The sequence below is a fragment of the Apostichopus japonicus genome, chromosome 13, assembly GCF_037975245.1.
Source record: "Apostichopus japonicus isolate 1M-3 chromosome 13, ASM3797524v1, whole genome shotgun sequence".
In the NCBI taxonomy this organism is placed as follows: Eukaryota; Metazoa; Echinodermata; class Holothuroidea; order Aspidochirotida; family Stichopodidae; genus Apostichopus; species Apostichopus japonicus.
The window spans coordinates 8,149,134-8,171,234 of record NC_092573.1 but is presented as its reverse complement, the minus strand read 5'-3'; the positions used below and the strand labels follow the sequence as shown (position 1 = coordinate 8,171,234).

The window sequence follows — 22,101 nt, the reverse complement described above, 5'->3', positions numbered from 1 at the left end:
AAATTTGTATGTGACTTAAACAAGCAGCACTGAAACAGAAACAGTCTTGACCACTATCGAAAAACAATAGGCCCCGGCAGTCGAAATAAATTGGGTTGTGTCGACTCGGGTTAGCATGCAGATGACTAAAGGTCTTAAATATTTTATTTGTGGCAGGTGTCCTCGCTACAGAGGACGTCTTTCCAACTGGTGGGACTCTCCACTTTCTCTCGGGTGACGTTACTGACACATTCAATATAAGAATACTACCAGATGATGTCCCAGAAGAAAGAGAGGTAAGCTTTACTTTGGTGGTTGGCTTTTTTTGGGATTTAGTTCTATGTGTAACTTACACATGCTGTACTTTGGAAGTCTCGTTGCAATGCAGAGTGGACCACCCAAACGATAACAATTCCAAAATAAAGTGGCTTGCAGTTTGAAACAAAACCTGAGGAGTTATTTATACTCATTTAGAATGCCTAAATCATCATGCTGCAATCATGATGTGATTGCTCGATGTGATCTGATCATGATTGTGATCTTTCCCAAGTGATTGTGATGATCATGTGATGATCATGTGATGATCATGTGATGTGGTTGTGAAAGCCTGGTTGCTAGGCAACTGTCAGTACTTCATGGCTGAGGTGATTTTGACAGTTGAGTTAGGAATTAGTTCATTTTCCCAAATCTGTATTTTCCCTTTCTCTTCGATTGTTGGTCTGGCAGGTGTGAAATTTTAATGACCCCCTTTGCCTTTACAGAATATCGTGGTGTCCTTGGTCAGTGCCAGTGGAGGAGCTGTTGTCGGGGACCAGTCCACCATTATCATTACTATTGAGGCAAATGATGACCCACATGGGGTCGTGGAGTTCACCCGAGCAAATAACAACGTTGTCGAAAATGAAGGATTTAACAGCCAAACTAACATCCCAGTCATACGGAGGTGAGTTCAAGCTCCTGTGTTGAAACTTTTATTAGCTATTAAGAAGTTATGTAACTTATCTGAATATGTAAATAAACAACAGACTGCTATTAGCTATTAAGAAGTTATGTTACTTATCTGCTGTAAGCTGTAATTTCATGTTGACACAACTGTACAGTTGAAGGCTTTTCAAATTTTCTGTAGAAGCAGTACCAGAGTGACGTGTCATAGGATTGATTAAGGAAAAACCAATTTCTGTCGGTTACTTTTAAAGTCTTTCTGTTGCCATCACCAAATACCTCCAATTTTCAGAATCCATCACATGACAAGACAAGTTTGATGGTTTCTTTGATATTTTATATTAGATTATAGATATTAAAGGAAGTACTTCTTAAAATATTGTCTAAATGAATCATGACTTCTCTGACACTTTTCAGGGGAGGACTGTTTGGTGAACTAGAGGTCACTTTTAATACCCAGCCGACCAATTTGATACAAGAAGCTCTGAAGATGGTTACGTCCGTCCTGGAGTTTTATCAGGATCCTGTCACTGGCAGCCTGTCAGGAGTGGTGAAGACCATGTTTGATGTGTCTACCTCTGCCTCTCCCCTGACGGCTTGTGCCGAGAGATGCCTGGAGGAGAGAGCTTGTGGAGCATTTGAATTTCAACAGATAAATGTCACATTCTTTTGCCTGTGGTCTGTTACTGATGGGACTGAAGGGATCAGTGAACAAAATGGGGTGTCCCTCTACCGTAAAAGCATCGAAGAGGTTAGCGGCTTTAGACATGATTTTCAACGAGTCTTATGTTGCTTAGTTATTTGTTCATTGTAACAATAGAGTACCTTCCACCATAACCAGTTGTACCTTACCCCAGCTGTAATGCAGTAATTGTTCTTTGTGCGTGTCATGAATTATGTATATTGTCACCCGGAATACTTGATGACATTTGTCAACATCAGCCCAGATTCTTATATGCAAATAAGGCTCAGTCTAGATATAGCTGTCTTGACAACGTTACAGACTTTTTGATGTTGTGTACTTGAAAAAGAAGCTGACATAACTGAGGAGAAAAACAGCTGTTGTTGGCCAACAAAAAGAATTAGTTGTTGTTGTATTTGCACAGCAGGAATGGGTAACATTGCAAATACAATCAGCTCCTTAAAATATTCTTGCTTAGTTATTTGTTCATTGTAACAATAGAGTACCTTCCACCATAACTAGTCGTATCTTACCCCAGCTGTAATGCAGTAAATGTTCTATGTGCGTGTCGTGAATTATGTATATTGTTCACTCAGAAAACTTGATGACATTTGTCAACATCAGCCCAGATTCTTATATGCAAATAAGGCTCAGTCTAGATATATCTGTTGTCTGGATAACTTTACAGACTTTTTGATGTTGTGTACTTGAAAAAGAAGCTGACATAGCTGAGAGTGAAACAGCTGTTGTTGGCCAACAAAAAGAATTTGTTGTTGTTGTTGTTGTATTTGCACAGCAGGAATCGGTAACATTGCAAATACAATCAGCTCCTTAAAATATATTTGATATTTTTCTTTTGTTTTTAGACCAAACTTTTATATGAGACTCAAGCATTGTCTGGAATCGATTATACCCCAGTCATCTCCGGTACTTTGCGGATCCCGGCTGGACAAAACGCATCTGCGGCGATGGTTAACATTTTAGATGACCTGTTACCTGAAAGGGATGAAGTGTTCATGGTAAGCCACCAGTGGTACATTAACATAAGAAGAAATTATACAGAAATGTGTGGAAAACTTGCAATGATTACATTTGTATAATTGCTCAAGATGGTATCTATCTTGATACACAAGTGTGATACATGCACCTGTGGGCTATTATTAACTATGCAAATGCATTCAAACCCCCAGCTTTGCCTCCATTTTCATTCAATGTATGTAACTCTTATCCATTCTTTTCTGATCTAGATGAACCTGTTATCTGTGAGAGTAGTGGACAGTAACCCACTGCCAATCAACGGGCCCACCATCGGCCTGCAGGGTACCACCGGGATTACCATCGAGAGCAACGATGATGCTAACGGTATCTGGTCTGTCTACAGCAACAGTCCTAATGCAGTCAGTGAATTCAATGTACTGGTACAGGAGAGAGAGGGATTATCTGTCAGCGAGGAACTGGTCATTGAAAGGAGAGGTGAGTGGTATTTCAGCTTTACAACTTTTTTTTGTTGACTTTAGAGAAGGGTAAAAAACCTGATTTTTGTTCTTTTATGTCAAAGAAACTTGAAGAAGAAATGAGAGGATATGATGAATAATATCAGATGAATGATGAAATGTTGAGAAATAATTGAAGGAAAACAAAATCCAGCATTGGTGACGTGGAATAGAATTTTTCATTTATTTGAAAATTACTGATTCAACTAACATGTGTATCTGTATCAAGTATTGTGATTGTAGTTCCATTAGCAAGACATCTGGATTGCTTGTTGTTGGAATATGTAAACAGATGGCAACAGATAATTTAAGAATGGAGTTTTTTCATGTCTTTGGATTGTTTCAATCTATTTCTATTTGATTGTTGTGTTTTTGCATTGTTCCAGGTGGTACAATAGGAGATGTTTCTGTATCATGGAGGGTATCGCAGTCCACCGCAACACCAGCTGAAGACTACACAGCTAGCGGGGGAACCGTCAACTTTGGCCCCGGTGAGACCCGACAAGGTAAGCTCCTCGATATTTACTTTATGAAATAGTTCTCACTTCCCTGTCTTGTCCCAACAACTGCACTTTTGAAGAACTTGGTTTGAAGAGGAGGGTGGTGTCTGACCAGATTGGGACAGTCACCCAGAGAAGAAAGTGCCTAAATGTTACCAAGTGCTCTAGACATTGTCCAATAATAGTGCAGTTGTTGGTAAGAGACAGGTGAGTTTGTCATTAGTAAATATCTAAACCAGGAAAAATTGTAAAAATTTTCAAAAGTTTGCTCAACATTTATCACTTTGAAGATAAACAACCATACAAAACCTGATTGAAATTATCAAAGTGCTTTCCTTTGCAAATATTGTTCAAATGTGTGTTTCAGTACAGAGAATACTAAGCAATAGGAATCCATTAATTTGCTGGTGTGAATTGAATCACTTCATGAAAGAGGAATGGATAATAAGAAATAAGTTCGTTATAGAGCATATTTATCTTCTTATTTTCTTATTGTCTTTAACTTATTGATTCATCCATCTTACATTTAGATTTAATATTTAATATTTCTTTTGTTTAATAATTAAGTATCGATCTCATTACAGTCATTAACATTGGGATCAAAGATGATGACGTTCCAGAGGACGACGAGATGCTCGTCATCGAAATCTACAACCCTACTGGTGGCAGTGTCCTTAGCAACCAGAACAATGTAACCGTGGTGATATTGGCCAACGATAATGTAGCTGGTGTCCTCGGCTTTGTTCAGCTGTCCCACATCGTCAGTGAAGGTTTGTACAATCACTCCATTGGTGGGTTGTTAAATAATCCATTAAAATAATTAATTAAAATAAGTTAAATACTTGCATTAGATGAATTGTAGGTCATTATCTAGCTTCATATCTTACACAGGTCAAGGGGTGTATCAGGTAGCAGTTTAGTGTTTCAAGTTAACAAAAGTACATTTTTGAGTTTTATGAAATTTATTTTGCCCAAAATATGAAGATATTATTTCAGGATTCTGTGAGCACACACTAATATGCATTGTTCATGCGTGTTTGACGATTTTAACCCTTTTTCATTGCATGTTTGTGTAATCCCAGACACGTAACTATATGTGGGTATACAACATTAATAGTATCATATAAGATAACATATTCAGCATATTACCGATAGAAATTTGGCACGATATTGAAAATCAAAGAAAACCCAGGCCAACTACAAATAGTGTCTTTTAAACTTGATGATTAAATTCTTGCAGTGCCAGTAGGAAATAGTTAATATTAAACTTAAAGCTAAACTTTTGCAATAACACATATTTTATACATAAAATGAAAGATACCAAATTGAATATGGTTACTGTGTACTGGATCTAATCAAAAAATGCCAATAATTTTATTGTACAACAAGATATGTTTTCAGTGTAGACATTTACAAACCACTTAAAATCAGTCCTGCTTTTGTCCTATGTTTTCTTTCTGTCAGGACAAGCCTTTAATGTGACTGTGGAGCGGACTCTCCCCGCAAAGGGGACGGTCTATGTCGACTGGGAGTTGAGTGGAAGTAATGGGTATCTTCCTGGACTAAGCTTCCTAGACACAAATGGATCACTTTTATTTCAAGAGGTAGGGTTAAACTTTTATTTACAAGGTTACTGTTCTATTTGGAGTAAAACCACCTCCCATACCCACCCCCCCTCCCTCCCTCCAAACTCGGTAATGTTTTCTTCCAGCACACTTTATGAAAGGGAAGAATAAATTTAAATTCAATTTCTGTCACTGTTGGTAGGAGATGGTATCATTTCACTTGCAATTGAAGCCCCTCCCCCAAACTTTGTAATTAATCGTGTTTTTCAGCACACTTTATGAAAGTGAAGAATAAATTTGAATTCAATGTCAAATTCAATGTCAAATTCAATGATGGTATAATTTCATTTGCAATTCAAGCCCCTCCCTCCCCTTAAATGTGGCATTCTTAATTTTCACCACACTTTTATGAAAAGAAAAGACTAAATTCAAACTCAAATTTCATTCTTTCACTGGTGGTAGGTAGTGGTATAATTTCCTTGCACTATCCAAAAATAAAAATTTCATCTGGACTATCTTTTTATGGTGACAGGCTATAATGGTTCCACTGATGACTGTTTGAAAATGAAAAAAAAGGTGATTGGTAGAGTTTCTACTGGCCAAAGTAAGGATTTGTCAGGGTTGACATATCTTGAAGCCTTACCTAACTGTAAATGATGACATTCTACTGTCAAAATAAAATAAAACTGTTAGCAAACTGCTTATCCACTAGAGAGCCTGTGTAGGAAAATGTGTAAAAGTAAGTTGGTCTGACGTTTCGATCCTAGCAGGATCTTCTTCAAAGGCTGAATGACAAGTAACAGTAACAGAAGGGACAAAAACACGCACAGAATACAGACAGGTTAATGAGCATGGTGAACACAAAGAGATAGATGTAAGAGGATTAGTAGACAAGGGATGGAGAGAAGAAAGAAAGAAACCAACAGGGGAAGAGGAGAGGTAGGAGATAAACAGTGGAGGGACAAAGAGAGGATTAAGGGAAGGGGGGTAGGGAATAAACTGGAAAAGGCCAAAGACAGAAAGGTGTGGAGCCAAAAAGGTGGAAGAGAGCAATTCTACTGTGTGTGTATCTTATGTAGACTCTGTACTGGTTATGTGTCTGTTATCTGTTTTATGTTATAGGGTGATCTCTTTGGTTCTATTCTCTTGACCGTTTTGGCGGATGAGACCCCAGAGAGCAACGAGGAGTTTGTTCTGACTCTTGACAACATTTTCACAGAAGGTAAAGTCTTTCTTCTCATACCTGCTGTTTACACTTGTTGTGGTCCCCGACAGATCTCAGTGGATGTCATGCACACCCCTTATGTATTTCGGGCCAATACTTCATCATAGTCCCACTCTGTTCAAAATAAAACAACAAATTTCCCCAAAAAATTTTGTTTCATGATTGCAGGACATTGGTTAAAAGATTTTTTCAAAACCTTCCTACTTGGCCAATCTTGGAAAATCATTCGTTAGTGATACGTTATTTACAAGGAATTTTTTCCATGTTTTCTCGGATGTAGTTTTTACCGTCTGTTGTCATTTTATTGACTCCTCCACATATTTCAGCTTATACCAGTGACATGGGTCATCTCAAACATTTGTTTGGGGCTACATCGCACTCGGACAAAAAACAAATTTCAAAAGGTTATATATTCCTTCCTTCTTGGCCAATCTTGAAAATTGTTTATAAAAATGATAAGATTTTTTCAAGTTAGTTTTCCATCTCTTTCCAGGAGTTTCTCCCTCTGGTGCTGCGGCCCTGGAACCTCGTTCGTCGGTTGCCTCTGTCACCATCCAGGCCAGTGATGAACCACATGGCGTCTTCAGTTTTGCCCAGGGTTCCCTTTTTCTGGATGTGGAAGAAGGAAATAAGACAGTTCAATTGTTTGTGGAAAGAAAGTTTGGTTCTATTGGTAAGCTGTGTTTGATTGCTTAGTAACTTTACACAGAGAGTGACCGCTTTGCCAGGGGTTGTGTTTAACCCAACAGGTATTCCTGGAGCCATTGTAATGTGTAATGGTGGATGGATCTCTCCTGGGTTTATAAACAGGCTAAACCTTTGGTACCTGGTTATGGGCTATACACAACGGGTGACCCGTTTATATAGCTGTCCAATAGCACACTTAGCTTGGAATGAGTTACCTATTGTACACGAGTTTGAGTTTGATTTATTTCGACATAATATGAATACAATGGTGAATAGTTAATACACAAGGAGGTGGAGGAGGACTGAAGAAGCAGAGCTTTTACGAGCAGTCCCCCTTTACCAAAAACAATAAACGAGAGAATACAAAGGATAAGTAAGAGGAAGGAGAAAAGAGAAAAGAACAAAGAACATAGGAAGAAAGCAAGAAAGAAAGAATCACTGCTTAATTATAATAATCGTTAACTAAAATGGATTTCATATGTGATGTATTTTAACACATGAAATATTGCATATGGATAAGGTTAAAAAGCTTATGGTTGGCATTCGTTGTTACTACTAAACCCACCTGACAACTAGTTGTTTATTTCTCTATTTGAAGGTACTGTCCAGGTTGGGTATAGCATTCATGAGATTAATCCACTAATAGAATTGATTGATACACCAGCCGTTGACGGCCAGGACTTTATAGCTCAGACCGGAACCGTGGAGTTTGAAGATGGACAAAATACGGCAGCTATCATGGTCTCCATTCTGGAGGTAAAACTCTCTTTTTTGAAAATGTGTTTTGTGTAGTATTGTAGTTTGGTGCTAGTTTATGGAGAGTTATGGATGGATGTATTAAAATTAAGAAAACTGAATCTGAATTTCAGTAGTAAAACAAATAACCAGCCAGATCTGGAAACTTGATGTTTCTACAAATCCAGGACATTTTGCTGCATTGTTTAGGTTTTCACTGGTTTACTGGTTCTGTTTGTTGTTTTATAGTAGTATAATTCATGATACCAAATAACAAAATAACATCATTATTGATTAATTCCCTCTAGCCAGCTGTAGTAATTTAATTGTTGCTATTTTAAAGTGGAGAGGTAAAAGTGATTATTTTTGGGGGGAATGAAAGATTTGAAAAGTTTATAGTTTGAGCAAATGTCAATCACATTACATGCTGCATTTCCTAACCCTTTATTCTTCTGGTCACCCAAATGCTCACCATGTTTCAGAGCTGTAACCAAAAACACACCTAGGGATAGTGTTTCAGAACAGATTCTCAATAACACAAAACTCTTTTGACTTTGGTTAAGCATTCATTTGCTGAATGTTTTACTAATGGTAAACATCAGAGAGGTTAAAACTGTAATAAACACTCTTAAATGTTTGTTAGTCCACTCGTATTATTACACTGGTTAAGATCCCCCCACACCCGCTCCCTCCCCCCCCCTCCATAAAAAATATATATATTCTGTTAAATTGCTGAAGAAATACAAACAGGTTTTAATTTGTTGAATAATTTAATTCATTGTTTCCCCCTTTTGTCTCATGATTTGATAAATAGCTAGACATCTTTTCCTAGTATTTATCATTTGCTCTTCTTTATTTAGGATGATTTACCAGAACTGGATGAAGTTTTCCAAGTGAACCTGACCTCTGTTGAACTACTGATTCCATCAGATTCCAGTTTTCCACCTAAACTTGGTAGGTTTATCTCTCTTTGTGTAGCCCATGCAAAGAGTCTCTCATACAGGTTACAGTCTGTTCCAAAGTATTCTATTTACCATTTCATCATTTAATACCCATTGGTGATTCCAGGTCTTCCAAAACACTCACGACCGTGAGATACAGCAATCCTCATCTGAACTTGACTTTTCTTAGAATCAAGTTTAAGCGACTGATTAAGTGTGACTTATTTGATCATTTTGTGTAGGATTAGAATTGTCATTTCCCTTTGAAAAGGTTTCGAGTTGAGAGTTCTTGAATGCTTTCAGTGCTATACCACTTGCCACACTTCCCTTCAATATCGCCTAATTCCTATGACCTTAATACTGTGCCCCTTTAACCAAGTTACAGTACCTTAGGGTATCTCATTTAGCAACCGTCAATATCAAACCAAGTCGGGCTTAAAACTTGTCCAAACTGTAGCACGTTTGCACCAGAATTCAGTCATTATTAGCAGAATGCAGAAAGGGAATAAGATTAATCAAAAGTGGAAAGGAAAAAAGAAAATATATGTGCCCATTACCTGTTGATTCTGTACTTATTTTCTCACATCATTTCCCCTCACAAATGGAAAAAAACAACCCAGCCTTAGTGCCCATCTGAAAGTTTGAAAAATCGTTTGGGTACCCTGCCATGTCCATCAAAATCCAAGGCAATTTCTAAGGTGCTCTAAAAACGTTGCCTTACCAACTCCATCCCTAATTTCAATCCCTGGCTCATTTGCATAATTTGGTAGTCCAAATTCTGTGCCTTGTTTTCATTCTGTTATACATTCTGTTGACACAGCTTGAAATAACAGTTTGAACATCTTAGGCAATGTTTGGTTAAGATCTCTGCAAAAGGGTGGAAAGTAGAAAATAAACATGGATTGACGTAATGTTGATTTCTCTCCACATTTAGGTACTCTGGACATTATGTCAAAGGTCACTATAACTGCGAATGATGGAACACAAGGCATTGTGGGATTTAACGTAACAACGGATAGGTAAGACTGACATGATTTCTGCTGCTGTTACAGTCTATAGAATTTATATTTATTTTTTATTTATTATTATTTTAAATTTAATTTAAAAATTGCAATTAAAAAAAAATTGAAATTAGAAATTTTTATTTTTTTTAAATTATTTATATTTATATGAATAAACATGTTGTATATGTCTACTACCTACATTTGAATTAATTTTACTCTCATGCTGTTAATTAAAGTTGCACTTTAATCCGACGTTGTGAATCGGTCAAGTTTACTTTTTTTTTCTTGTGTACTTTCTGTATGTAGAGGTGAAGTAGGTCATGTTCATTGTAAACCCCCAATAAAGATGATGATGTTGCCACACGAATTCTCTCCACTAACCGCAAGTCGTTTTGCAATCGTTCAAACAATCGATCGGCCCTTAACAATCGTACAATCATAACCATTTCAAGAATGCTTCGTAAAATTTTGTAACAGCAACAGGTGAAAACAAAATCAAATCATAATTTAATGATATGATTTTGATGTTTTTGTTTTTGTAATTACAAAGGTGCATTAAAATGGAAGAAAATTAAAAATACATTTTGTATGAATTAAAAATGATTGGTGAATTTTTTTTAATTCTCCATAGGATATCAGTATCAGAAAGTTCTCAGAATTTGACAGTGAGTGTCAGAAGAGATAGAGGTACGTACGGGGAAGTGACGGCGTTCCTGTACAGCCAACCAATAGATGCCAGGAAAGGAACAGACTACACTTTCACCGATCAGGTCAGTATTGTCTATTTACTTGTATACTTGTCATCCATTGTGCTCGACCTATATCAGTGGCTTGCGTAAAGGAGGGGAGAGTGTATGGATGTGTACAGCCACTTTTCAACCTCACATATAAACACAAAAATAATGAGTACTTATTAGCACAACCTTGCGTTTAGAGCTGAAGTTTACAGTCAAAATATGCTTCAGAACGCATCATTTGACGTCCAATTGTTTGCTGGGAGAGGACCCCAGAACCACCTACAACCACCCTCTTCGATGCTTCAATCGCCTCTGACCCTTCCATGAAGATTCATTCTTCTGCCATAATCAGTCAGGTGATGCTAAAATCCAGTGGCGGCACCAGCCAAGGCAATCTGAGAGGTGGTTGGAGGGGCAGGGCATTGGGGGGGGGCCAAAAAACACTGATATGGTATACGTATACTGTTTGTCTATTTGGGTAAATAACTTTATTGAATATTTTTATTACTGATTTCATAATTTGTTTTGGAATTTTCATAATTATGTTTATTATACTCTTTGTATCGTATGCAATCATCCCTTGTTTTTACATAAATTGGTGTGTCCCTTAGGACCATGTTTTATGGCCTACAGTCAATTTAAGAGAATTTTTTTTTCCTTCAAATTAATCTTTATTTCGACAGATCCTGAGGTTTGCTGATGGAGAGTTTATCAAGGACGTTACCGTGGAGATTCTGGAGGATGACTTACCAGAGGATGGAGAGAGCTTTGAACTAATCCTAAACAACCCAACCGGAGGCCTGGAGCTGGGTGAACCAATGAGAGGTAGGAGGAACCCATGATTCTGGGACCATTGTGTTTGCTGTGGATTAACTTTTGTGTGGGGATCAAGATTCAAGAGGATTTTATATTTTCTGTGGTGTATTAAATATCTCTGGTGGATTGTCAAAGTTTTTTCTCAATAAAACAATGTGGGATTAAATTTCTTCTGTGGATTTGTGTTGGGATGTTAATGAGAACGTTTTGCATTCTGTGGTCGATTAAAAGGATTGAGAATAGAAAAAAAGAGTTGGATTCAGGAATTGGAGGAGGGATCAATGATTGGAGGAGGGATCAATGATTGGAGGAGGGATCAAGAAGTACAAGAGGGATCAAGAAGTAGAGTTGGAATCAAGAATTAGATTATTGTTTATATTCTGTAATGGATGTGATTGCATCTCCAACTCGTTTTGAATATTTAGCATATCATATTTTCTGTCTTGTAAATAGGATGAATCATTTATAATGGTAACTTATCATCATTCCTGTATCATGTTTTAATAACTGTCTTTTGCAGTATTGTAAGCAGAAAGCAATGCCATAGTATGTCAAATTCCATTGTCTCAGAGAAATCAAATGTACTATGTCCTTTCCATGCAGTGACCATCACTATACAACCAAACGACAATGCTTTCGGCATCATCTCATTCTCTGGCCCTACTGAACTGACAATCTCTGAGCCGGACGATACCCCAGGAGCCGGTAGCCGGGCCCAGTTCACCCTCATTAGAGAAGAGGGCACTTTCGGTCAGGTGGAGGTTCCATTCTCAGTGCAGGGGGGTGATGACGATCTCTCTCCCTCCAGCGGATTTGTTACCTTTGAGCCAAATGAAGCTTCTACCGTGAGTTTCTAATTTGTTGAACTTTAGAACAGAGCAAATACTTCCTTCAAAATAAAATAAAACTGTTAGCAAACTGCTTATCCACTAGAGAGCCTGTGTAGGAGAATGTGTAAAAGTAAGTTGGCCTGACGTTTCGATCCTAGCAGGATCTTCTTCAAAGGCTTAAAAAAAGCATTTGAAGTGCTTAGGATCAAAACTGCTAGGATCAAATTTTTTTTTTTTTTTAGAAGATCCTGCTAGGATCAAAACTTTAGGCCAACTTACTTTTACACAAATACTTCCTTGGCAGTTTTTGGATTTACTCGATTAAAACCGAAGTTTTCAAGCTGTTTGAATTATGAACTGAAGTCTCTACAACATGACGTGTTGCAACATGTACTCATCATACTTCTTGTACCATTTAGTTATTATTTGTTAGGGTTTGTTTCTCCTGCCATGTTTTAGCACCTTAATCATCTTTTAAGTGGGCCAGAGGTGGGGGAAAAGGGGCATGGAGATGGGAATGGGGGCAAAAGCAAACCTTACAGAAACATCATACTCCATTAGAAAAGTAAAGTCATATGATAGTCTTACATAAATCAATTTTTCTAATGGTCACAAAATTCCTGGTAGGGATGTTTGATTTTCAATGCTTGGTTGTAGACTAATTTTGAAATACAACCAATTTTTTTGAATGGAATTTTTTAATGAATTATACCGTTTTTAGTAAGGTGAAATAAGCATAATGATTGCTCACATTTTCCTGTCAACAGTGTCATAATTCCAATTCTTCGTACCACTATTGAAATTATTTTAACTCTATGATTTCCTCGGGTTTGGCATAATTTTGTAACTGTTTCAGCATTTCAAATAATCTACCACCCATGTGAAATATGATGAAAAGAAAGACTTGTGATAAGACAAAAAGTAACTCCTTTGCTGGAATGAGTGTACTGATAAAATGATATCACAGTCACACGACTTATGAAAATTTAGCAGACCGAAGATGGAAATTGGATGAAATTAACTTTAAAACACAAATCTGTTGTTATTTGCTTCATATTACAGTTTCTACAGATATCTGCTGTAGCAGACTCAATCCCCGAGTTATCTGAGGCATACACGGTTGTGTTGGGGGAACCAATAGGTGGCGCTGTACTCGGTACGATCACTAACGTAACAGTCATCGTAGAAGAAAGCGACGCCCCGTTTGGGTTACTTCAGATATACCCTCTCGACTCACGGTAGGTCAAAGCTCTCTCATGTGAGATCATGCCGTTTTGTTTCTGCCACTGGTCTATAACTAGAAAAATGACTTGGATGAATGGCAGGTTGCCCTGCAGAACCGGGAACCGTTTTGTTAATGAAAAGTATCCCTTTTCCATTTGGTAATGAAAAAGTGCCCTTTTGTGTTATTCAAGGGTAGTTAATAATTTCTGTTTTGTTGAAACACAATCAAATACTATAACTCACGGTACAAAATGTACAGAGGGTCCATTTTGTTGGTTTGCCATTTGTCAGTTGCTTCGTCAAATGAAAGTCACACTTCCCGCTACCCTTAGAAGTAATTGCTCCTGCCCCCACCCCTCCCACCCTACAGATTGAGCCCTCTTCCCTTGAGTTTAAAACCACATGTGGTTGACTCACTATTCACATAAATAAAAGCAATGCTGAGGCCACAGTTAGGTTTGTCTTCTCTTTAACTAAGCCTGAATTTGAATATTTTAATTGTTGAGTGTTAAAAACTGCACATGAGTGTCATCCACTAATTCTGTCCATTATTCTTCTTCATCAGTAATGATTCAGTGGAGGTGGAAGAAGATGTCGATCTGGTATATTATGCAATTGAAAGGTCAGGAGGTCAAATTGGAACAGTAACCGTGGACGTAGCTACTCTGCCTTCTTCAGCTGTTTCACCTGGTAAGTCAGAGAGAGTAAAAGAAGAGATACATTTGACTTATATTTTGCTGCTGAATAGAATTTGGTTTAGCAACTTTTCAAATCTTTTCAACAATTTCTCCTACCCAGCATTACTCAAACACCAATTGCATTTAATTCAACCAATACACCTCAGATGTTATGTTTTCCAGTGTTCGTATTTTGTCAACCAGACACTTTGCTATCACATTTAAAAAGCAAATATTTATAATCATTTGAAGCAATGAGGCTTAGCAATCAGGAGTTTCCGGGTCATAGCGAGGTGGGTTTTTCATCCACGAGCAATCTATGGTTTTCCCATCTGAAATGACTTTCTAAATTGAAAAGATTCCAAATTTGAGTTAAAACGTTGAATTGGAAGCCACCCGACGTGTCAGTTATAGTCCATAAGCCCTTGCGGGTTTCTCTCACATTTGTGGTTCCTTTAAGTGTCGTAAATATTACTGATGATTATTATTATTATGATTATAATTCATGTTTATCTTTCCCTCCCCAGCTGGAAGTATTCCTCATCTCGGTGTTCTCCAAACAATGAACGTCTCTGCTCCCTCAGATTACCACACATTCACTTACAGCGGTGACCTCTACCTAGTAACCGTTAGTGATGAGGTCAAAGGTCCACTGATGACATCACCTGGTAGCAATGGGTCATTACCTAGTGAGAGGCTGGAAAGAGGCTCAGTGCTTTATAGGTGGCAAGGTGTCTTTGCACCTGTACAGGTAAATACCTACAAGATTGATCTAGTGAGAGGCTAGTAAAAGGCTCAATGCTATATAGGTGGCAAGGTGTCTTTGTACCTGTACAGGTAAATACCTACAAGATTGATCTAGTGAGAGGCTAGTAAAAGGCTCAATGCTATATAGGTGGCAAGGTGTCTTTGTACCTGTACAGGTAAATACCTACAAGATTGATCTAGTGAGAGGCTAGTAAAAGGCTCAATGCTTTATAGATGGGAAGGTATCTTTGTACCTGTACAGGTAAATACCTACAAGATTGATCTAGTGAGAGGCTAGTAAAAGGCTCAATGCTATATAGGTGGCAAGGTGTCTTTGTACCTGTACAGGTAAATACCTACAAGATTGATCTAGTGAGAGGCTAGTAAAAGGCTCAATGCTTTATAGATGGGAAGGTATCTTTGTACCTGTACAGGTAAATACCTACAAGATTGTTGACTGCAATTAGTGTCTAGTTAGTGTCTAATTAGTGTTTAGTTAGTGTCAATTAGTGTCTAGTGATAAGTCACATACCAGTGTTATGTAAATGTGTTGGATTATTATGGGCAGCATTTACCTTATTAAAAATGTGCTGTGTTTAATAAATAATTTTATGGTTTCTTTATTTGATGTTTCTGCTTTCGGATAGACAATTGAAACAGATGGTGGTGTTAGTTGCACATCGGTGATGATAGGGGGCAGTGTTTATCTCGCAATAGCCAATCAGGGGATGCCAGGCAGAAGAGTCTCCAGCACCAGAATCTATCGCTTAGAAGATGATGGAACTTTACTTGTGGTAACTATGACAACACTTTGAGTATATTTTGTTCTCACAAGATGTAAGAATATTTAGTATGTGGTATGCTTCTATAATACCATACAATCATCCCATTGGGCATTGAATCATTTTATTCATTCATTCTCTAGAAAACCATTGAGAAGGTGTCTTTATCACAAACTTATCCAGGAAGCTATGTTTGTAAGCATAGTCACATTGTAAGACACGAAGGTATATCCTAAAAGAAAGATTTTGTTAATACATCAATGTACCATCTGAAATATAGAAGTCATTCGGTTTCATAGAATCGCCTAGGAGATCCCATGTAGACAGGTTTTCAATAATCCCATGAAAATTAGTACACCTATTAACCATCCTAATTAATAAATAGCTCTCTGGTTTGGTTACTGTAATTCTTCAAAACAACCTTAAACAATGTCTTTTGCATTCACATTAGCTTTACACATCGTCATCTCAAATTATTTTACTACTTTCTTTACATTCCACAGGTTCAAGACATTTCCACTATAGGTGCGTCAGCAGTAGCCTTCTTAACCAGGGGAACAGACGTATATTTGATGGTCGCACAGCAGGTTGACGCCATAGAGGGCAGTGTTACCGAATCTCAGCTCTTCCTGTGGAGCGGTTCGGTCTTTGTGTCCAGTGGTGTAACACCAACCATAGGAGCAGTCGAAATAACGTCATTTGTAATCGATGGAACTCAATATGTGGCGATTGCTAGCTATTATAATACTGCAACGGCTAGATATAACATCAGGTAAGTGTAGTTATGCCTGACAGCAGTCACCCTGTTAGATAAGTTATTAAACTTCAAGGACTATGTCTATATTTGAACCAAATCTAACAGCTTAAACTTAAAGTGTTTGGCTATTGAATTGTTTGTAATCTCTTTATAGTGATCATCGGAGGAGAGATATCGTACCTTCGAGCAAAATCTACAAAGCTCACGAAAATTGCTGGAGGCAGATCAATTAGGCAAACACGTTAATGACCTGAAAGTAAAACAATAAAATGTTGAATAAATGTTGAATAATTGTTGAATAAGTTTTTGTTTGGATACAAAAGTTTCTGGGCTTTATTGAGAGTTTTTTTTTTAGTAACTTGTAAAAATTAGGAATAATTTGTAATAACCATCAGCGTCTCTAAGTTAAAAAACTGAGGTTTCAATTATTTGCAAATATGAAATGCCTCGGTCAGAATGATTCCAAATTACAATCCGATAAAAACCAACTGTCCTTTCTTTACTCAGGAGCATGATTTATCGATGGCAGAATGGCGTACTGAATGAATACCAGCAATTAGACACGATGGGTGCTGCGGACGTGGAATCGGTGATGATCGGAACAAACTACTTCCTAGTCGTGGCTAATAGCAGGAGTGACGGTAAGCTATCGTGACTCAGTGAGGTTATGACAGATTTTGACAGTTAGGGGGTGGGAGGGGAAGGGGTGGTGGAAGGAGGTAGGGAGGGGAAAGAATGATTGCTTCATATTTGGATTTATGCATTTTATGAAACTGTAACAATAAAATATTAATAAACATGCATGTAACAATAGACCACTAATGATTTGAAAGAATAGTTCTGAGGTTTTTTATATTGATCTTAAGTACCTAGAAAAGGACAAAGCAACATTTACACCAAAAGCATCTGCTTCTAACACTTTCACCAAGAGACTTACTAATTGTGATAGTTTTTTTCGTTACTATCATTCCCTTTTCGTAAGGGTTCTCGCATAACCTTACTTTTTCTTCTCGCAGATGGTACCGACGTTGTAAATTCTGAGATATACCACTGGAATCCTGCTCAAGAGAGGTTTGAAACCCATCAGTATGTACCGACATCCGACTGTCAGTCTATTACTAGTTTCACCACCGCCAGTGGTATTACCTATCTGGTATTTGCCAACTCAATGGATGATTCGATCGTCATGGTATGGAACAGCTTCACCGCAAAGTTTGAGATGTCGTTCGTTTACAAATCCGCGAGTCTGATCGAAGCCGTAGAAGTGACGGACAGGGATGGTATGAGGAGGTCGATGCTTCTCGCTGGGATCTTGGATCTTGACCAATCAGAGACTAGGTTACTACAACTGTCATCCTTGTCAGAAGAGGCTGATTTTGTACCATGGTGAGTGCGCTTCAATTTACAGAAGAGGGATAGTGGGTAGGGGTAGGAAGAGGCAAGGCATGGGGGCATGAAACAGTGTACATACAGAGGTTTTCACAGACCACTGCTCTAGTAACTTTCATAAATCTGGTGGGAATTAAAATATTGCTATGACACCCAACCAACTGACATTTTAATGTTACATTTCCCTCATCATTTTATCTGATTTTCTGGATTCATTTGCTATTCTACCAGGTCCATCACATTGTCTTTCTCACCCGATGACACCAGACATGTTGTAGCCCTCACCATCCTTCCTGATGATATACCCGAAGATGATGAGGTTCTGATGGTAGCCCTCTCCAACCCAACCGATGGTGCCATCATTGGCCCCCAGGATCGAGTCTCCACCATCATTGCATCGAACGATGATGCTCACGGTATCATCGTGTTTGCTCAAGATTCTCTCCAGATGAGCGTTGAAGAGGAGACCTCGGACACACCCGTGGTGCTGACGGTGGAACGCCAGAGAGGGACGGCAGGGTTGGTGGTGGTTGCCTGGGAAGCCAGGGGAGACCATGATATGGCTGACCTCAGGCCGTCTAGTGGACAGGTAGGAAGACCCAACTTGAAGTCCCTAAGATTCTGAAATTTTGTTAATAATAATAATAAAAAAAAAAAAAGTTCTTAACATAGCGCCAAATACCAAAAGGCCTCTAGCGCTTTACAAAACCTAAAAAAAATATAAAAAAAATAAAAAGACAGAGAAATCAATTATTCAATCTTTCTTTGAAGAAAAAGTAGTCTCTTGTGCGTGTCAAATGGAAATCTTTAAATAAGGTCAAAGGTCATTGTTAAAGTCATATGGATACAGTTTTGTGAATTGCAAATAACAAGATGATTTATAGCTATGTTACTTATAAATGTTAATGTGTCTGGAAGGTACAAGCAAAACAAGTACAGTTGTAGGAATGTACAGCAAAACAAGTACAGTTGTTGGTATAAAGGAGACCTGCAAGTGCAGGTATCAAGAACGCACACCTGCATGTATAAAATGTTCGGATCCGCAGATCACGAACGTAATCGTAATGCTTGAATTTACCCGAGCAGTGATTGATTGTCTCAGCAAGTAATTTGACTTGCTTGATTGTTTAATGTATTGATTAATTGATTGCTAGATTGATGGATGGACAAATGATCGATTGAACTTGATTAATTTCCTCATTCATAGATTGAATTCCCTGATGGCGTCAGAACCTCGGCCATCGTGCTCACGGTCATCGGGGACCCCGTACCGGAACTAGACGAGACCACCTTCATCCAACTCACAGAGGTGGTCAACCCCGGCACCAGCCGTGCGGGACGCGGCGCGGTGATCGGCAGCGATGACAACACCGCCACGCTGACTGTCACTGCCAATGACTCACCTCACGGGGTGTTTGGATGGAGCATCGACTCGCTCTACGCCATCACTGATGAACCAGAGGGGTCCCAGTCATCCAGGGTGGTGACTCTCTTCATCACCAGAGAACAGGGAAAGACTGGCCGTGTTAATGTATATTTCAGGTAAACAGTTGGACTACTATACGTAATTGGTCTAGGATATGTTAACTTTATTTTTGCAAGTTTTAGAAGGAATATTCAAGTTTGAGAGGGATGAATCTGGTGTTGCAGGTACTAAGGATAAAAAATCCAACAATGTATTTTTCAAAAACAACTTTGCAGGCTGTAAAAACTTATCTTTTAAACAAATCATTTCATATTTCAGGACGTCAGTAATCTGGTTTAATTTGATCATCAATGAGAATTTTGTTTCTCCTTTCAGCACATTTCAATCCAGCAACCTGCCGGAGATAGAACAAGCAATCAGCGATCGTGACTTTGTTGCTCGTTCGAATAATTTCGTCAGCTTCGGGGATGGTTCAGATTCTGCTTCTGTCGAGATCACCGTATTACCTGTGAGTTATTTCAGTCATCGCAATGAAATTTAAATGTTTGCATTTACAAGTATGTGAAACTTTTGGATTCAATATTTGACATTAGAGCTGCATTATTTGATTTAAGATATGAGTTAAAATTAAAGTCAAAATAAAGTTGTCATTGACCTTCAATGTAGGCCGGTAGAGTCTGCTTGTCTGATTAGTGCAAGATTGGCGACCATTTATTGTGATTGGCCCAGAGTGAAAAGTTTTGTGGGCCTGATTCATCCTGTGGGCCAACCATTGAGAACAATTGCCCTATATACTCTACTCTCTAACTACGAAAACATCCTCGGGTATCGAATGATGCTTAAAGATTTGTAAAGATAGTATTACATCCCAGTTTGGTAAAAAGAAAAAATTTCCTTTGGCTCTTGTTGCTTCGTAGTTGGATAATCTCTCATTTTTGCAGGACACCGCTGCCGAAGGTCCAGAGACGTTTTTTGTCAACTTGACTTCTGTGGAGCTTATCTCCAGTGATCCCCAGGGTGGGGCAGATCCCAGCATCAAGAGCGGTCAGAACGTGGCCGAGATCACCATCCGACAGAATGATAATGCTAATGGTATCCTGCAGTTTACTGCAACAAAGGTATGGTGGATGTACAGATGTAGAGTGCTATAAGAAATTTATTGATATGAAGAAGGAATTGAAATATTAATGAAAGTCCTGCTGTACTTGTCTCAAAGATTGTTAATTCCCCCTCCCCTCCCCTCCCCTCAGATGAAAAAGTAGTTCCAAAGCAGTTTCAAAATGCTTTTTGAAACCTTATGAAAAATGCTGTCTTGTTACAACTGGGCATTCCTACCTGCTTTCCTTTGCTTCCCTTTGTAAAATAAAATAAAACAGACATCATATTCTTAGAAGTTACAGAAAGTATTGTAGTATGTACTTTCGGCTTCATTTTCTAAATTCCCATTTGGTTTTTTTTTTTTTTTCCATTTGTAATTTTTTTGTAATTTTTGTATTTTTTTTTTTTGTAAATTTTTTGTAAAATTTTGTAATTTTTTTGTAATTTTGTAAATTTTGTAATTTTTTTTAGAATTTTTGTAATTTTTTGTAATTTTTTCCATTTGTAATTTTCCATTTGGTTTTTGTTTGTCGTATGTAGTTTCATACATACGACAAGCATTTGTTTGTCATATGTAGTTTCAGCTTCATTATCTAATTAACAATTTGGTTTTCCTGGTTCAGAATGAGGATGGAGAGGTTGAGGTATACGAAGGTTCGGGCACAGACGGCATTCTACGTCTTCCTGTGACGAGGTCTGCTGGAGCCATCGGCATCATAGGGTTTGGATGGACGGCAACAACCATCACTGCTACTTCCTCGGACTTTTCTCCTCTCACAGGCAACATCACCATGGCAGCAGGCCAGGTAACATTACATTATGAAAATTGAAACAATATTTCCAGTCACATTCCATTACACAGATACAAAAAATTTCAGATACTAATGTTTTTTTTTTTGAGAAATATAATCTAGAAATCAATGAAATATATGTGTTACATTTTGATTAAGGTTTCATAACTTAGAGAGATGGAAACTAAGACATTCAGGAGTTTTCCTTTAAAAAAGGCCCTTCTTACATCTGTGATTCTAGCTACTATCTGGTACACAGTGTAGTTGAAGATTGTAAAATAATGGTCTATAACATATAACCTATTAATAACCTAACTGTATAACTTTTTAATCTTCAGTTTGTTATTGCAAGTTCAGTTTTTTGTTAAACCTCATTTAGTGTGAACAGTCTTCAGGGTTTTCTAGCTACTGTGATTCTAGCTACTATATGGTACACAGTGTATTTGGAGACTGTAAAATAAAGGTCTTTAACATATATTTATTAATAACCTATCTATATACCTTTTTAATCTTCAATTTGTTATTGCAAGTTCAGTCATTTGTTTAACCTCATTTATTGTGACCATTCTTCAGGGTTTACCTGTGCAGAAAACAAATTAGTGTAAAGTACATGTGGTTTCTTTTTCTTTGCTGCAAAGTACGAAAGTTGAAAAATTCAACGATAAGTTTGTTACTATCAGAAACTGCTCACGTATTCTGACTTCTTCTCAGAGGGAGGCTACAGTCGATATATCTATCGTGGATGACGAGATCGAGGAGGATACAGAACGGTTCACCGTCCACATCGATAACCCTACCGGGGGAGCCGTACTCGGAGAAGAACTCACACTCTTGGTCAAAATCCTCAAGAACGATTCACCGAGAGGTCTCTTTGGATTTTCATACTTACAGGTAACATGTCAATGTGTGGAAGAAAGAGTGGTTTGAACCTTAAAGACATCAGTATTTTACAAGTATCTTGTGTTGAAATGTCAGACAATGAAGGAATCCAGGATATTTCCAGGTGCAATTTACAACATGAAAATACTGTTTTATAATGAACAGAAATTAGTTCAAATATATTACTATTTCGTT

At 37.9% G+C, this 22,101-nt stretch overlaps 1 protein-coding gene across 4 annotated transcripts in view; it reads left to right on the top strand.

Annotated features, from left to right (window-relative positions):
• The window catches only part of LOC139978228 (adhesion G-protein coupled receptor V1-like), a 101,787-nt gene that overhangs the window by 31,258 nt on the left and 48,428 nt on the right, over positions 1 to 22,101 (top strand). For 2 of the 4 annotated variants that reach the window (XM_071988201.1, XM_071988197.1), the window contains 30 exons: positions 157 to 275; positions 741 to 922; positions 1,339 to 1,672; positions 2,470 to 2,622; positions 2,851 to 3,076; positions 3,483 to 3,602; positions 4,181 to 4,366; positions 5,061 to 5,200; positions 6,284 to 6,383; positions 6,880 to 7,059; positions 7,672 to 7,829; positions 8,669 to 8,762; positions 9,684 to 9,768; positions 10,385 to 10,523; positions 11,174 to 11,315; positions 11,910 to 12,151; positions 13,199 to 13,374; positions 13,926 to 14,050; positions 14,565 to 14,768; positions 14,941 to 14,960; positions 15,432 to 15,578; positions 16,070 to 16,338; positions 16,831 to 16,964; positions 17,340 to 17,709; positions 17,944 to 18,301; positions 18,920 to 19,254; positions 19,514 to 19,646; positions 20,080 to 20,256; positions 20,860 to 21,042; positions 21,739 to 21,918. In XM_071988201.1, coding sequence (XP_071844302.1) covers positions 157 to 275; positions 741 to 922; positions 1,339 to 1,672; positions 2,470 to 2,622; positions 2,851 to 3,076; positions 3,483 to 3,602; positions 4,181 to 4,366; positions 5,061 to 5,200; positions 6,284 to 6,383; positions 6,880 to 7,059; positions 7,672 to 7,829; positions 8,669 to 8,762; positions 9,684 to 9,768; positions 10,385 to 10,523; positions 11,174 to 11,315; positions 11,910 to 12,151; positions 13,199 to 13,374; positions 13,926 to 14,050; positions 14,565 to 14,768; positions 14,941 to 14,960; positions 15,432 to 15,578; positions 16,070 to 16,338; positions 16,831 to 16,964; positions 17,340 to 17,709; positions 17,944 to 18,301; positions 18,920 to 19,254; positions 19,514 to 19,646; positions 20,080 to 20,256; positions 20,860 to 21,042; positions 21,739 to 21,918 — 5,411 coding nt within the window. Of the gene's footprint in view, positions 1 to 156; positions 276 to 740; positions 923 to 1,338; positions 1,673 to 2,469; positions 2,623 to 2,850; positions 3,077 to 3,482; positions 3,603 to 4,180; positions 4,367 to 5,060; positions 5,201 to 6,283; positions 6,384 to 6,879; positions 7,060 to 7,671; positions 7,830 to 8,668; positions 8,763 to 9,683; positions 9,769 to 10,384; positions 10,524 to 11,173; positions 11,316 to 11,909; positions 12,152 to 13,198; positions 13,375 to 13,925; positions 14,051 to 14,564; positions 14,789 to 14,854; positions 14,875 to 14,940; positions 14,961 to 15,431; positions 15,579 to 16,069; positions 16,339 to 16,830; positions 16,965 to 17,339; positions 17,710 to 17,943; positions 18,302 to 18,919; positions 19,255 to 19,513; positions 19,647 to 20,079; positions 20,257 to 20,859; positions 21,043 to 21,738; positions 21,919 to 22,101 lie in introns of all 4 variants that reach the window. The other 2 variants (XM_071988198.1, XM_071988199.1) reach the window with 2 other exon arrangements.